This window comes from Triturus cristatus, chromosome 3_1, assembly GCF_964204655.1.
Source record: "Triturus cristatus chromosome 3_1, aTriCri1.1, whole genome shotgun sequence".
Taxonomy (NCBI): Eukaryota; Metazoa; Chordata; class Amphibia; order Caudata; family Salamandridae; genus Triturus; species Triturus cristatus.
Genome location: NC_140583.1, coordinates 638,680,012 through 638,695,414, shown reverse-complemented (window position 1 = coordinate 638,695,414; position 15,403 = coordinate 638,680,012). Strand labels below are relative to the sequence as shown.

General features: G+C 45.4%; 2 protein-coding genes across 5 annotated transcripts in view; one reads left to right on the top strand and one right to left on the bottom strand.

The window, feature by feature from the left end:
- Positions 1-15,403, top strand: part of LOC146860695 (uncharacterized) — a 212,050-nt gene that overhangs the window by 149,298 nt on the left and 47,349 nt on the right. The gene's annotated exons all lie outside the window — the stretch shown is intronic.
- TIPIN (TIMELESS interacting protein) overlaps positions 1-15,403 on the bottom strand; it is a 233,147-nt gene that overhangs the window by 192,394 nt on the left and 25,350 nt on the right. For all 4 annotated transcript variants that reach the window (XM_085644621.1, XM_085644622.1, XM_085644623.1 and 1 more), the window contains exon 3: positions 7,545-7,647. In XM_085644621.1, the coding sequence (XP_085500747.1) occupies positions 7,545-7,647 (103 nt within the window). The remainder of the gene's footprint in view (positions 1-7,544; positions 7,648-15,403) is intronic.

Here is a 15,403-nt window from a genome sequence, read left to right as displayed (position 1 = left end):
AGGTCGTTTTGTGATAAGATAATTTTGATGTCTCCACAATACATTTTAGGCACTTGCCTGACGCAGGTACTTGGCCCAGCAAAAACACAGGGGATTCTGGGTAGGAAAACTTTGGGGAATCCACGCAAGTCATACTTCCTTGGACTCCCCCGGGTATCTAGTTTTCAGAAATGTCTTGGACTGGTGGGTTTCCCTAGATGGTCGCCGAGCCCAAGATCAAAAACCGCGGTGACTGCCTCGCAAAACAAGGTCTTTTTGTAATCGATAATTTTGAAGTTCTCATAGTACATTTTGTGCCGTTTCACGAGCACTAGGCCTACCCACACAAGTGAGGTACCATTTTTATCGGGAGAATTTGGGGAGTGCTGGGTTGGTGGAAGTTTGTTGCCCCCCTTAGATTCCAGAACTTACCATCACACAAATGTGAGGAAAATGTGCTTTTATTCCCAAAAGTTTAGGTTTGCACACAAGTCGCCCCCCATCCTGGATTTCCTTGGATGTCTAGCTTTTTTTTAAATGTATAGGTTTTCTACGTTTCCTTAGATGCCGGCAGAGGTAGGGTCCAAAATCCAGAGCTAGGCACAATGCAAAAAAGGGTCCGTTTTCAGTGGAAAATGTGATGTGTCTATGTTGCGTTTTTGGGCAGTTTCCTGCTGCGGGTACTAGGGCTACCCACACTAGTGAGGTACCATTTCAATTGAGAGACTTTGGGGAATGCTGGGTGGGTGGAAGTTTGTGGGTCAGCGCAGATTTCAGTACTTTCCATCACAGAAATTTGAGGAAAATGTGTTTTGTGTTTTTTACACAGTTTGAGGTTTGCAAGGGATTCTGGGTAACAGAACCAGGTGAGAGTCACACAGGTCACACCATTCTGGATTCCCCTGGGTGTCTAGTTTTCAAAAATGTAAAGGGTTTGCTAGATTTCCTTAGGTGCCGGCTGAGCTAGGGTCCAAAATCTACAGCTATGCAAATTGCTAAAAAAGGGTCAGTTTTTAATGGAAAAATGTGATGTGTCCACGTTGCGTTTTGGGCCGTTTCCTGTCGCTCGCACTAGGCCAACCCACACAAGTGAGGTACCATTTTTATCAGGAGACTTGGGGGAATGCTGGAACTTTGTTGCTCCCCTTAGATTCCAGAACTATCTATCACAGAACCCGGTGAGAGGCACACAAGTCACCCCATCCTGGATTCCCATTGGTGTCTAGTTTTCAAAAAAAGTACAGGTTTGCTAGGTTTCCCTAGGTGATGACTGCGCTAGCGACCATAATCCACAGCTAGGTACATTGCGAAAACAAGCATTGGCATAGCCAATAGGTCTCGCCTTTGGGACCTTATAAGTGTTTAGCCATGCTACAGTTGTTGTTGCACCAAGGATATTGTGCTGCATAACTAAATACTTATAAGCTCCCAAAAGCGAGACATTTTGGCTATGCCAATGCTTGGTCTTTAATTTCAGTAGAGTGGCCTCTGTGTACAGTGCCCAGGATTATTTTGCTAAAAATATATTCCATGTGCTTTGCTTCCACCAACCCGATTGCCACAAGAAAGGCAGCTGGGGTCGGTTGCTCTCCAGATATTGGATCTCATTGGTCAGGGGAAGGCCATGGGCATCTTGGGCTCATAGCCAGAATAATTTTTGCATTGGGTGCCAGGGAATCACAATGTGCATTTTAAAATTCATTTACTGTGCAAATCAGGTCAAGAAAAATAAAAATCTCAAGAAAGATGTAAACACCTCACAATTCAGTACTTACGTCTCAGTGGAACAGAAGGAGGGGAGAGCCAGGAGAGAGAGAGATCCACAGTGAGACGGATTAAGAAGAGGTGTGAGGCGACTGCAGAGAGAACACTGACAAGCGAAACAAGAGGCATCGTGATCCTTGGATAACATGGTACATGTGAGGAGTAAGTCGGAAGGGGGCAAAGGAGGGAAACCTGAGAGAGAAAAGACTCAACTGAGGGGTGAGTTCCAAGGTGAAAGCGAAGAAAGGTGAAGCAAGAAGAGGGCTAAGGGATGAGATAAACAGGAGAGGGATTTGGTCCTCTTAGAAGTCACAATTAGAGAATGGTGGGGTTAGTATGAGAGAGGTGTCTGCAGCGGGGGCACATGTATGTGGCTACAGAAAGAGACTGGATAATAGGAGGAATGAGAAAGGAGAGTAAAGGCAAATGGGTGTAGGGAGGATGCAACTGATAGCAACGAGCAGGGGTTTAAAATGTATGCTTTTTCACAACCTTCACAATTTTCTTAGAGAAAAATCACAAAATGTGTGAAGGTCACAAAGTTCTACGCGTTTAGGCTTTTCCATAACAATCTGGACCCCTTCGATGTTAATATTTACTCATTCTTTCAATTTTAAATCAAAAAACGCTTTGCAGCATCTGAAAAATGTCACAGGAAACCTTTTGTCACTGCTGTAAACATGGTATTTTTGTTTACATCTGTAATGTGGCATTAGTTGAACTCCTGAGAAAAGGACCTATCCATTTTCAGTGCACGCCAACACTTGCAAGGAAATCTCTGCACATCCGGTGTCAGAAGGAAACGGTTTCAGCTGCTCTCTATATAGATTATTCAAGTAATAAAGGGGTAAGTGTGGGGAAAAATATGCTTGGGAGCAATTGATGGTAAAGCGGGAAAAACCATGAACTATGTGAATTATGTGGCTGACAATAATCCGGGACTTTGCAAAGCTTTGATCGCCTCAAACACTTCCCACACCCCAAAGGAGGAGTCAGGAGCTGATGGGCAGAGGGTACGGGGCAGAGAACCAAGTGCTTCAGGAGAGGGATGAATGAGCACGGATGAATCACTACCCGAGTACGGGAGAGTATATGAGGAGGGAACATGTACTGAGAGGTTGTGAATAGAAGAAGGCAAAGTGAAGTGAGTGTAAGGGGAACATCTTGGGGAACGCCAGCGGCGCCTTAAGTGCGGCGTGCTTCTGAATGCCTGGGCAGAAGGTTGTGTGTGAAGGAACCTGGCCCCGATAAACGGCTCAAGAGGAGAAAAAGTTGGAAGACAAGCGGGGAACAGAGAACAAGCATTGGCTGCGCGGCCGTAAAAGTAATGGCCGCGCGGCCATGAAAGCGAAAGTGATCGCGATCACATCGAAAGTGATCGCGATCACGAAGACGTGCTCTGTGGTAAGCACGCGAGTGGAGCGCGCGCAGTAGTGATAGCGAGCGTTAGGCCAGCGATGTCTGGTAGCACTTTGAAAACCCGTATACTAAATGTCTCGCAGAGCAGCCCGTGCTCTGGCTCAGGCAAGACCTATAAAGGCCAGTGCCTACTAGGCTTTTTGCCGCCCTGGGGAGCGCAGATCGAGGACTATTGCCCCAATATGCCCGCAAGGGGGATAGAAAGACTGTGGGTATTTGTTTTGGTGGTGGGGGCATTGGTAAACCCATTCAGGGAAGCCCCCACCCCTACGTATAAAAAAGCCAGCGTCATCCCTGGTGCCTAGTTGGCTCTCGGCCCCCAGGGGGGCAGATCAGGAGCTATTGACCCCATCTGCCTCCTGGGGGGAGGGGGGGGGGGGCAAAAAACCTGTGGCAATTGTTTGGGGAGGGTGAGGGGGAATTGGCATACCCATTCTGGGCAGCCCCCACCCCCTACATATTAAAACAATAATAATCCGGGGTGCCTAGTGGGCTTTCTGCCCCCTTGGTGGGTCAGATCAGGGACTATTGCCCCCATCTGCCTCCTGGGGGGGTGAAGTAAGACTGTGCCATCTTTTTGGGGGGAGTGGGGCATTGGCATAGCCATTCTGGGGAGCACCCACCCCTGAATTTTGAAAAATATTTATCCCTGGTGCACAGTGGGCTTTCAGCCTTGCAGAGGGCAGATAAGGGGCTATTGTCCTACTGCCTCCGGGGGGGGGGGGGGGGCAGGGGGGGAAGAAAGACTGTGGCAATTTTGGGGGGGATGGGGGCATTGGCGTGCCCATTCTGGGCAGCCCCCACCCCTACATATAAAAAAGGAAAAAAATCCCTGGTGCCTAGTGGGCTTTCTGCCGGGGGGGGGCGGCAGATCTGGGGCTGCTGCCCCCATCTGCCTCCTGGGGGTGGGGGCAGCATGATCTCAAACCCTGGTAGCCATGGCACATAGCAGACAGGTTTACCTTGGTGCAATATGTAAAGTATTTATGCAGTAAAAAATGTGTGTGGGAGGGGGGAGCAATTAGAAAAATAGAGTGAACTTTAATAAACCAAAAACAATGTGTAAAGTGGTTATGCACTACCAAAACAGTAATCAAGTTGAATGCAAAATAATTTCAAAAAATGCAAAAAGACTTTAAAAAGTAGAGTAAATGTAAAACAATATGCCTAATGTTCCACTTGATTTAGCCAACCTTCCTTCAATACTAGGAAGATCTGATACAAACAGAATGGCATTACTTTAGAGAACTCAACTGGATTTTTTTGTTCTCTTAAACAGTTAACTTGATAGTTAAATATTCAATAATTCAAATAGATGGTTAAACAGTTTTGGAGCAAGGAAAAACATATGCAATTGAAAGGAGTTCTGCTCCATTCACACAGCTGAAAGAGCGATGAGTATTCAGCTTTATCTTCATATGTGAAGGATAGGCAAGGGAATTTTAGACATTTAGTTTGTCCTTTACATTGAAAATCCTGACAGTCGCAGGACTGTTTTAGGCATTTATAGGGGGGGGGGGGGGGGGAGGGGGAGGGAAGGTGGCAGGACGGGCCAGGTTAGCAGGCACAAAGTAGCATGATATACAACTTTCTACTTATTCCAGTCTACTCCAGGTCTGGTTCACAACCAATGCCTAAGCATCAGGGGTCTCTTTGAGGGATGGTCTTGCAATTTCTGCAAACATCCATAAAACTCACACAAACAATGGACTTAAACTACTGAAAGGTGTAAGATAAACGTTTGGTGATATTACATCTACTTTAAATAAATCATAAACTGCATCATGGACGGCATCACTGTAACCTTTTATAAAACCTACAAACATCTACTTGCCCTACATCTACTCACTCTGTAGACAGAGGCACTGAGTACAGGCTCCTTGCCTCCCACGCTCCTCGATGCAGTCCTTACACTGCTCCAGAAACCTGGCAAGGACTCACTCCTTTGCTCCTCATACAAACCATTTTCCCTCCTAAACTTAGATAACAAAATCTTTGCCCAAATCTTGGCCATGCACCTTTCCCCGTTAATGGACCAAATTATATCGTCAGTGCAATCCAGTTTTGTTCCACATAGATCTACTTCTTTCAATATGAAAACAATTTTCACTGTATTAAACAGGATTTCCTCTACAATCGCCGCTGTGGTGGCCTTATTGGATGCAGAAAAACCATTTGACTCTCTGGAGTGGCCTTTCCGGAAATCAACGTTGAAAAACTGGGCTTTCCCTGGGTCGTCATCCCCTCTATTATGCTTCCTTACTCCCAACCAATTGCCTGCTTGTGGGTGAACGGCTTGCTTACTGAGCAGTTCCCGATTTCCAGGGGTACCAGGCTGGGGGGGCCCTATCCCCTCTCTTATTTATAATTGCTCTTATTCATAATTGCTCTGGTCCATCACCCTCCAGGAAAAGCACGTATACCACAGCCTTCAACTTACACATGGCCCCCTCCTGGCCTCACTTTATGCAGACGACATTAATATATTTGTTAGTCATCCCACTGACAACCTCCCACTACTGATTTGAGAAATTGTCCGCTTTGGCAGCCTGTCAGGCCGTCATATAAACTGGGCTAAATCCAATCTATTCCAGATGACAGAGAATGCACACCCCACGGACATAGAGTACCCCGTCATGGACCACAGACTCAACTAAATACTTGGGCATCCACATACACTTAGATGAAGAGCAAGTCCTTCGGCTAAACTACAGCCCTGCCTTTGACCGAATGTCGACTCTAAACGCTGAATCGGCCTCCCGCTCTCCATGGCCGAACCAGTAGCAATAATCACAATTTTAGTGCTCCATCGCTTTTTGTATTTGTTTTCAAATAGCCCCATTTCCCTCCCACAACACGTTTTTGAAACTCTGCGCAGCCTCCTCCTATGGCTTGTATGGGATCGACGTAAACCCCGCATTAAGTGGGACACCATTACCCTCGCCTACGAGCACAGCGTTTTCAGGGTCCCGGATCTCTTTCTTTATTACTTTGCTGCTCAGTGCCAGTATGCTCACCGCTGGTATCATTTTGATGCCCGCATCCCATCTCTCACTTGAGAGGGACCAGGCTGGACAAAATGTCGCTTTCATCCATATTGCCGAAGGGCATTCCCATGGACTCAACCGACATGCAGACTCTCTTCACCACTTGCTCCCCCTGGCAGGGGCTGCTTCGCACTCTGGGAGGGGATATCCTCTACTCCCTGTCATCCCACAGGCAGACAACCCATGGCTTCCCCTCACAAGTGAAAAATGAGTCCAGCAAATCCCAGCCCAGCATGGCCTTCACAATCTAAGGGCTATGTTCCCGGAATGGCCATGCTCTTTCCCATGCCAATAGAATGCCACCTACATGCATCATTTTATACTGCGCACACTCCATAATATCCTGTGTTCTTGCATATCTATATACCCGCTGCCCCCGGATGAGTTCTCAACCTTCTCGCTTGTTATCACTTAGTTTCCAGACTGTTTCACACATGCCTGGCCTTAAAACCAGACTCCACTAAACGAGTTAGAGAAGCCTGCAGCGTGGACCTGGGCTATTCCATTCCAGACAAGCTCAGGGCATTCTGCTGCTCTCAAACCAAGTTAGTGTCCATCAACCACAGACATAAGCTTATACAATTTAAGTTACTGCACACATTGTACGTTTTCCCCCAAAGACATTGCCAAATTCGACCCCACACACTCGGCTCAGTGCCCCAAGTACCAAACACTCCACCGGACTCCCAATTTTGCACACCTCAATTGGACGTGCCCCCTAATTGGTCACTACTGGGCCTCAGTTTTCTCATTTGTCTACAAATGGCAGATCACTCAATATAGCCTGACCCCACAATGGTGCTCCTGGGTTATACCCACGGCATCCCTAAATCTACACGCAGATTTATATCTGTGGCATCACTACTTGTCAAACAGTAGCCTGCTGTTCACTGGGGCACCGGGCACCTCCCCACAGATTCCACCTGGCTCAAATCCAGGTCCTACTGCAATACAGTCAGAGAGGACTACGCACTGCTACAACCCCTAAATCTAGACCTAAAGACGTCTGTCAACCTCTTCGGCATTATCTCCTCTCCTTGGAGTCGGCCGATAAGGGGTGAATCGTCCCCATGTGTTCCATCTAATGGGGTGCTCCACACATCCCCACGCACACAGACATTGCCAACTCCCCCTCTGCACTATTCCAATAAGGATCCTCCCTCCTCTCTTAGACTATAACATGGTAAGTCCAAGTTGACTGTTATGACGGGCCATGTACAGAGCCTATGATGCTTTGCCCGCTCAGAAATGTATGTCTTTGCACGTTTGTATTCACTGGCAAAATTGAATAAATATATATTTTTTTTTTTATAAATCATACACTGCTAGAACTACCTGTCAGCGTCCAGTTTTGGTAAGTTTCGCTTCACTTTCTTCCTGGCTGGCTGGGGTACTTCTTCTGCTTTCGGAGACCCTTGGTTTCCATCCCAGTCGTCCACTAAAAAGACAATGCAGGAGAACTATTTTACAGGGGACATCATAACTGGCACAATCCAATTTCAGTACACTGTTTGAAAATGCACAATTTGAATATACATATAAAAGTCGAACAAAGGGTTAAGTTTACAAGCAGGGCTTAAAGTCATAGTCACTAAATGTCCTTTACTGCTGAGGTTAGAGTAATTACTCCGGAGACAGCAAGAGCAGAAAACAAGCATTTGGAATGCAATAGGTCTCGCATTTACGCAAGTTTAAGCTATTGGCATTGCTATTTTCTTTAAAAATATATTTTTATTAAACTAGCTCAGAATAACTTACAGTCATCACATTCAAGTTATTTGAACAAAGCATAACATTGTTATCGTAAATACAGCAAAAATCCTTGGGTCTAAATTGTCTGCACACAGAATGACAAATACAACAAGCATTGGCATAGCCCATAGGTCTCGCTTTTGGGACCTTATAAGTATTTAGTTAAGCGCACAATATCCTTTGTGCAACATCAACTACTGTTGCATGGCTAAAAACTGATAAGGACCCAAATGGATTGATAATTATTATTTAAAATAAAATTGCCCTGTGGGTGCGACGCAAGTGAGGGTGAGGCGCGAGTGAGGGGGGCAGGTGAGGGGGCACAGGTGAGGTGCCAGCCGGGAGAAGGGTGGCTCGGTCCAGCCCCGCTTTCATGCTCCAGTAACGAGGCCTTTGGCGTTGGAGACAAGGCAGGAGGCAGAGACAGAGCGACGGGGAGTGAAAACAGAGAACAGTACCAGCGGTGCTGGCCATAATGTCATCTCACTGAAGGCAGTGGGGATATGTGCAGTCACGGGAGCGACGTGGGGAAGTGACATGAATCAATCAGCCGACAGGGACTCACGTGGGTGCATGCGGAGATGGGTGAAGGTACCACGCTGAAGAAGAAAAAAGCACGCTGTGCGCGAGCGCGTGGCGGTGAAATTGATCGCGATGCACTTAATGACCCGTGAAGGAAAAAAGAGATGCCGGCTGCGCACGTGCACGCGCGCGTAACAGCAAGCTTGAGGCCAGCAAAAGCCTTGGTTAGCACTTACCATATGTCTCGCATGCGCTGGCTCAGGCGAGACCGAAAAACAAAAAGGTACTGACAACTTACAACAGACCTTGCTAAGGGAAGAATCAATCACCCACCTAAGGTGGCATGCTTCATCATTTGGGATTCTCCTCCCAGAGGAAGACCTAGTTCCTCTGGGGGCTACGACCCCCTCTCGGAGAGGGAGGAGCACAGGGTTGTTTTGATTCCTTCTCTGACTGGATTAGTAAATCCACCAAATGAGAATAGCAGTGTGGGTGAGGGCGCAGCGCAAAAGAATAGAATGAGTGAAGTGATAATAAAACTAGCTAGGGAGAACTAAATGAATGCTTTATTTTGAAGCTCTCACTGCTAGGATTAAAAACAGTGCACCTGCGGTATGGATTTAAACCGCATGTGTGAGGTGAAAGTTTATGGTCGACATATTTCAACCATCAAGCCCCTATATCGGGCAAGGCTTTCTTCAGGACTTCAGAGATGCTGCTGCTACGTGAAAAGTGTAACAAAAATATATTTTGGAAAAACGAAAAACAAGGAACCAAATATACTTGCGGTTTCTGGGGTGTGGAAAACATCAATACCCGTAACAACTGGGTATGTCGCTTCACCTCAACTTGGCGACAGCTCAGGGGAGGGGGCCCCGCTCTCTCCGGTCACAGACTCTACCCGCCTGGGGTATCGACAGATATAATCCTTTGCTGGTCTCTAGGACCCTCTCTTCACTTTTCCTTTTGTAAATAACATGGTTATCGACAGCACACCTGCTATCACAACCCTCTCTTCGAGTCCCTAAGTGAACTCTCAGTGTTCTAGTCTAATCTGGAGTAGTCCACCCCCCTCTCATCCCTTTACTCTACCTAATACCCGCGGTATTTCTGCCACTGTCCCCAGGCTTTTTTATTCCACTTGTGTGGACAGCCTCTGGCTTTGTAAATCGTTTTCTCCGCACTGGCACACCAATCCATGTCAGATTTTCATTTACACACTTCTGGTATCTGTCTTGCCCCCCATTTTTGCACAATATTTCGTTTTGCCACCATCGCAGCCACTTTGAACCAAACAGTTGTGTATTTTGGCCATTTCTCTTCCCCTGTTACGCACAAAAGCATCTAGCGGAAGTCAATTGGAATGTTTATCCCTGTGTCTTTAGACATGAGTTTTCCCACTCCTTTCCAGTATTGCTGTACAAATTTACACTCCCACAAAATATTTTTTAAAAAGGTACCAATTTCTCCACATTCCCTAACAACGCTATTGGCATTATTAATGACAATGCCTTTTATTTAGGTTTTAAAAACAAAAACAAAAGGCACTGTCATTTACAATGTCAATAGTGCAAACTTGCGTAAATGCGAGACCTATTGCATTGCAAATGCTGGTTTGTCTTTTGGTTACTCCCAGGAGCACCACTCAATTACTGGTCTTGTTACGCCTTTCTATTTATGGGTTCCTTTGAGGAACTCTTTATTTTTTATTATTATTTGTTTCCTGCTTGTGCCTTCGGCGCCTGCCGCTGCTTGCTTTTTTTTTGTAGGCACTGGGAGAACCGAAGTCGAGACTCGAAGCTGGTTTCCCCAGGTTAAAAGAAGGCAGCTTTGGATGTTATGCCACATCCTCTCACCCAAAAAAATTCTGATTTTTTTTTTTTAGGTTTTACCATTGTTTTCTTTTACATCCTGCTTGACGGGTTGAATTGCAGATCAAATCGCACCTCTGTTGCCACAAAAAAGAATGCAGCTAGATCACAAGCTTAATGAAGAACGCCGTCCTACAAGACGCTTCCTGTGGTCTTGGAGTCCTGAAACTGGCTGATATGTATACAAGCATTTGCAATGCAATAGGTCTCGCATTTTAGAAACTTTGACCTATGGATATTGTAAATGACAATGCCTTTTATTATTGCAGGTTTTTTTTAAAACAAATAAAAGGCATTTTCATGTACAATACCAATAGCTCGAAATCTCGTAATTACGAATTTGCTTGTTAATCTTGCCAGACGGACCCCAAAATAAACAATGATATGGGTACCACCCAGGCAATTTTAACCATCACTTCATAAAGATCCCACACCCTTTGACTAAAAAAAGTGCTCCCTTGTAAGGAAAAAGGTCATAGCACGCCCTGTTCTACAGAGGATTGGGAAGAAGTTGACGATGAAGAATGTCACTGAATAAGCATTCAGTGAGTGCGAGTTCCTTTTAAGAAAAAGGTTTGCTCCTAGAACGAGGGGACTTCCTTCACATGATCCAAGTTATGGACTTACCACCCAAAAATATGGCACACTGAAGGGACGATATAATTTACAATGGCATGATAGCCACTGCTAACCACATCAGTTCAACAAACTGCCACTTAGGTTGCACAACGTAAGCCCACAGTGGGAAAGTATGCAAAGAAACATTTAGTAAGATATTACCACTGAACATTTTAGCACTGCCTTTAATGGTAAACTCAAAAGTAAGGGGTATCACAGCTCATACCAAATTAAGTAACATTATTACAACATGGTGTTGTGGGAAAATATGCAAAGAAACATTCTGTAAGACAGGAGCTATATTACCACTGAACATTTTAGCACTGCCTTTTATGGTAAACTCATAAGTAAGGGGTATCACAGCTCATACCAAATGGAGTAACATTATTACAACATGGTGTTACTAATAGAATTAGACCCACACTAATTGCTGGCATCGAAAAAACGAAAGTGGGATTATTTTAAGATTTGAAGGGGGAACTGCCATAAGTAAACCTAGACAGTGCCACAGACTTAAAGCAAATTAATGATCTACGTTCAGAAGCATCCATTCAGTCTTGTCTTTAAAAGTTCTATACAACATTTTGAAGAAATGGGTTTTAGGTATGAAACGTGTGCATCTCCATGATTGAGCGACATCAAAAGCAAATTAATATTACACCTGGACAAATAAAATCTACGCCCATTCACCCGGTTACACAAAATGAGCACTTTTCGAAAAGCCATGGAGACAAACACCATGTACTTCACATAAGTCTTGAATTTCCCATGTTTGTCCCGTTTCTGGTGTGAAAAGTTTGCCCAAACCTGTGTGTATGTTATTACTTGTAGAGTTGTTCGTCGCATTTTAAACCCAGCACTACAAGTACCAAAATTCAAAGCACTGACGCTGGACACAGGAAAATTCCAAATAAATGAAACAACTTTCTTGTTTGTGAACCTCTATAACCATAACATTGCCCAGTGAATTTTTAAGAATGCATACTAGACTTGGCCGCACACTGATACCCTTTAAAACGCTTTAGGAAACATCTTAGGACACGTCCCAGGGAACCTATTAAAAATGTCAGTTCAAGGTTTGTAGCAAGCTATTGAATAATACAGAAAAGCGGATGTACATTTGCTAAGGTTCGCATAAAAGAATAGCCCTCCGTCAAGAACTAGGGTGGGACAGCCTTGCACGGCATTGCAGCCATGGTCTGTGCTTCCCGAGCAGTGCAGTAAGAGGTCTCCCTCTCGAGGAGCCAGAATTCCTGCGGGAACCACCCAAGCACCTAAGGGCTGCCCCGCCAGAAAGACTAACAAGTGGCCTCCATTGTCCCGGCATGCCTGAAGTAGAAGAAACTCCATAAAGAAAATAGTTCTTACAATACTAATTACACATACCCTGTAATAACCAAAGTAAAAGGGCCAGTCGCCATGAGAGGTAACAAATGAAGACAAGGCTGTACTAAGGAGGGATTAACAAGCCTATTAAGGAATGAGAAGCCAGCATATACGAAGGACAAAGACACAAGCCAATGAAAAACATGGGCGGAGAGTGGGCGGAGCTTCTCTTCCATACTACACTACACCAAGTCTCGCAGAGCAGCAGATGCACACTGACTCGGGCTCGGCCTAAAAAGGAGATTTGTGTTACCATTGAACACATTACTAAGGAGGGATTAACAAGCCTATTAAGGAATGGGAAGCCAGCATATACGAAGGACAAAGACACAAGCCAATGAAAAACATGGGCGAAGAGTGGGCGGAGATTCTCTTCCATACTACACTACACCAAGTCTCGCAGAGCAGCACATGCACACTGACTCGGGCTCGACCTAAAAAGGAGATTTGTGTTACTATTGAACACAAATATTTATAAGATTCTCTTTGGTGTATTATATACAGTTCTAGACTCTGCTTCATCAGCAATATAGACTGACTACAGAGTAGAGATACGGGAAACCAAAATGATGCAGGGTTTAAACCACTATAAAGGAAAATAACTAGTAATTTGCTTTCAGTAACCTTTCTGACGGGAGTCTGCGGTAGCCAATATTAATTATAAGAACATGTTACCTTTGTTAACATTCTTTTTGATGGATATGACAGCTCCTGAAAATTTGTCATCACTCTACTTCCCACCATTCCGAAGGTAGCTTTTTGTTTTTTCTTATTTTGTTGTCCTCCTCTTCCATGCACTGCATCCTAAACGTCTGTGGGGCAGGTAAAAACTGGGGTAGAACTGATGTGCCGAACCAACAGCGCATATATTTGCCTCTAATATCACTTCCAGTAGAATTGTGGAACAGAATGCAAAGATAGCGCCATACTCAGCAACTGCTGAAAAGTTTTACAGATCCAATGAGGTGACGGAAAAGGAGATTTGTTTAAAGACTACAAAGGGGCCAATATCCGTTAGAAACATATGCACTTGGAGGAAAGGATATGAGGAACTTGAAAGACATTCAGATTCTTATAAAGAACAAATCTATTGTGAGGGGTTCCATTTTTCCCCAACGGAAGAGTACTAGCAGTCACATGTCCAGGGTGCCAGTCATCATAGGGTTCGAGCTGTCACCTGACTAGGACTCATTTAACTGTACTTTTTTTTTAGGAATAGGATAGTTGTTTGGGGGCCCAAACCCCTGCACAAAATGTGCCCCCCTTCGAACTATGCATAGATGAAATCTAGAACTACACTAGACCATGCAGATTTTCGTAAGCAGATCTAGACATAGAGTTCCCGTGCCCAACAGTAAACAGGTCAGCAGGAACTCCAACGTCAAATTGACCATGTAAGAACATATTGGGAGTAATATTGTTGGTAAGGTCAGTAATACAGCACACTAGAAGCAGGCTGGGTAGTTTTATTTCTCTCAAAAGCCAGAGTTTTGGGATGATCAGTGCTCCAGGATGTACACTTAAACCTATTTATTGTAATGTAGCCATACCCTGGTTTCTTAACAGTATCTACAGGGGGTGGGTCTCTGTTGCTTCGGAGGCACTTTATACAACAGACTCACAGGTGGAACCCACCTCACAAGCTAGGCACCATGTGATGTGCTCAACTTGAGGATTCTGCCTACTCCTAAGATTGAGGGTATAGGCAGCTGCATCTAGTCTCATACTATCCGCAACCTCGTGATTATGCACAATGACATTTGCTTGACCAAATTTGAAGCACATCTCTATACCACATGCACCTTATACAACATCTCCCAAATAGGTCAAACTTCATGCAACACCCTACTAACCATGCACTTAGAAAGGATGTCCGGAACTAGATACAACTCAGATCGCTTCTTGGCCTTGTTAGGGTATAACGAGCTACATAATTACACAATCCAGCACAATACAACTTTGTGGGTCTGTCTAGGACAGTATAAATTCTAGTGAAACAATGCAACAAATGCCAATAGAAGTGTCAAAGAAAAACACAGTAAACAAATCTAAGACTTAATTCTATGTCAGGACCCGGAGGCGAGGATTAGGCTTTTCTTTCTTTTAGTTATTCTACATAGCAGCCTTAGAAAACAACAGTGAACAACAGTAGGATTTAATTTCCCATGAAGCTTATGGAGAAAAAACAACAGTGCTATGCAATAGTCCATTGTCCAATCAGGCGCCTCCTGGGATCATAACCCCTGCTCTGGGCTGGACATCCTCTTTCTTCGCTGCTAGCAGCCTCCCTCAGATAAGTGTCCTTCCCTTCAGTTGCGTTTGGGCTGGTGGTTTGGGTGCACTGTTTATGGTTCAATATTGTAGGAGCCTCGCTCCGCTTGGTTTCATTTGCTGTTACTATTGGGCATTTACTGTTCTTGTTTCACTGTGATTTACTGCTGTTTGCGCTCACTGTTGTGGAGTTTGGTCGGAGCGTTTGCTCCGTATGCTTGGTGCGCATTGGTTTCTCGCTTCAGACTTCGGAGCCTTCCCTCCGTGATCGCGGGAGCGTTCTGCCCGCTCCTACGCGGCCGCACAACGGTTTTCTGTCACCGGCGGCAGCGTGGCGGTCCGCCGACCGCGATAGGGCACGCATCCCTTTTTTATCTTCCGGCGCGGAGCTTCGGCGGGACGCAAGGCCCTCTACATTTGGACAGGGAGGGGGGGCCCTGGCTCTTGCCTCCATTTTGACCTGGGTGAAGTCCCACTTTGTACTTCCCTCTTACCTGGTGGGTGGCCATCACTATTTTACTTACCTCGCTTCCTCATCTTCTCCCTGGGGCGCCATGGAGGAGTTTGATGACTATTACGAGGAGGAGGAATCCCAGTATCTCCCGCTGTCAGATGAGTTCTGCGACGCAGTGGATTCCTCCATTGTGATGGCAGTCTCCGAGGCTGTGGCGCCTTTGGAGAAGAGGTTGGATGACCTGGTGAAACTCCTTGGACCCCTCCCTGCGACGGAAGACGCTCCGGGACCTTCTGGTTCCTTACCTTCAAAGTTGAGCC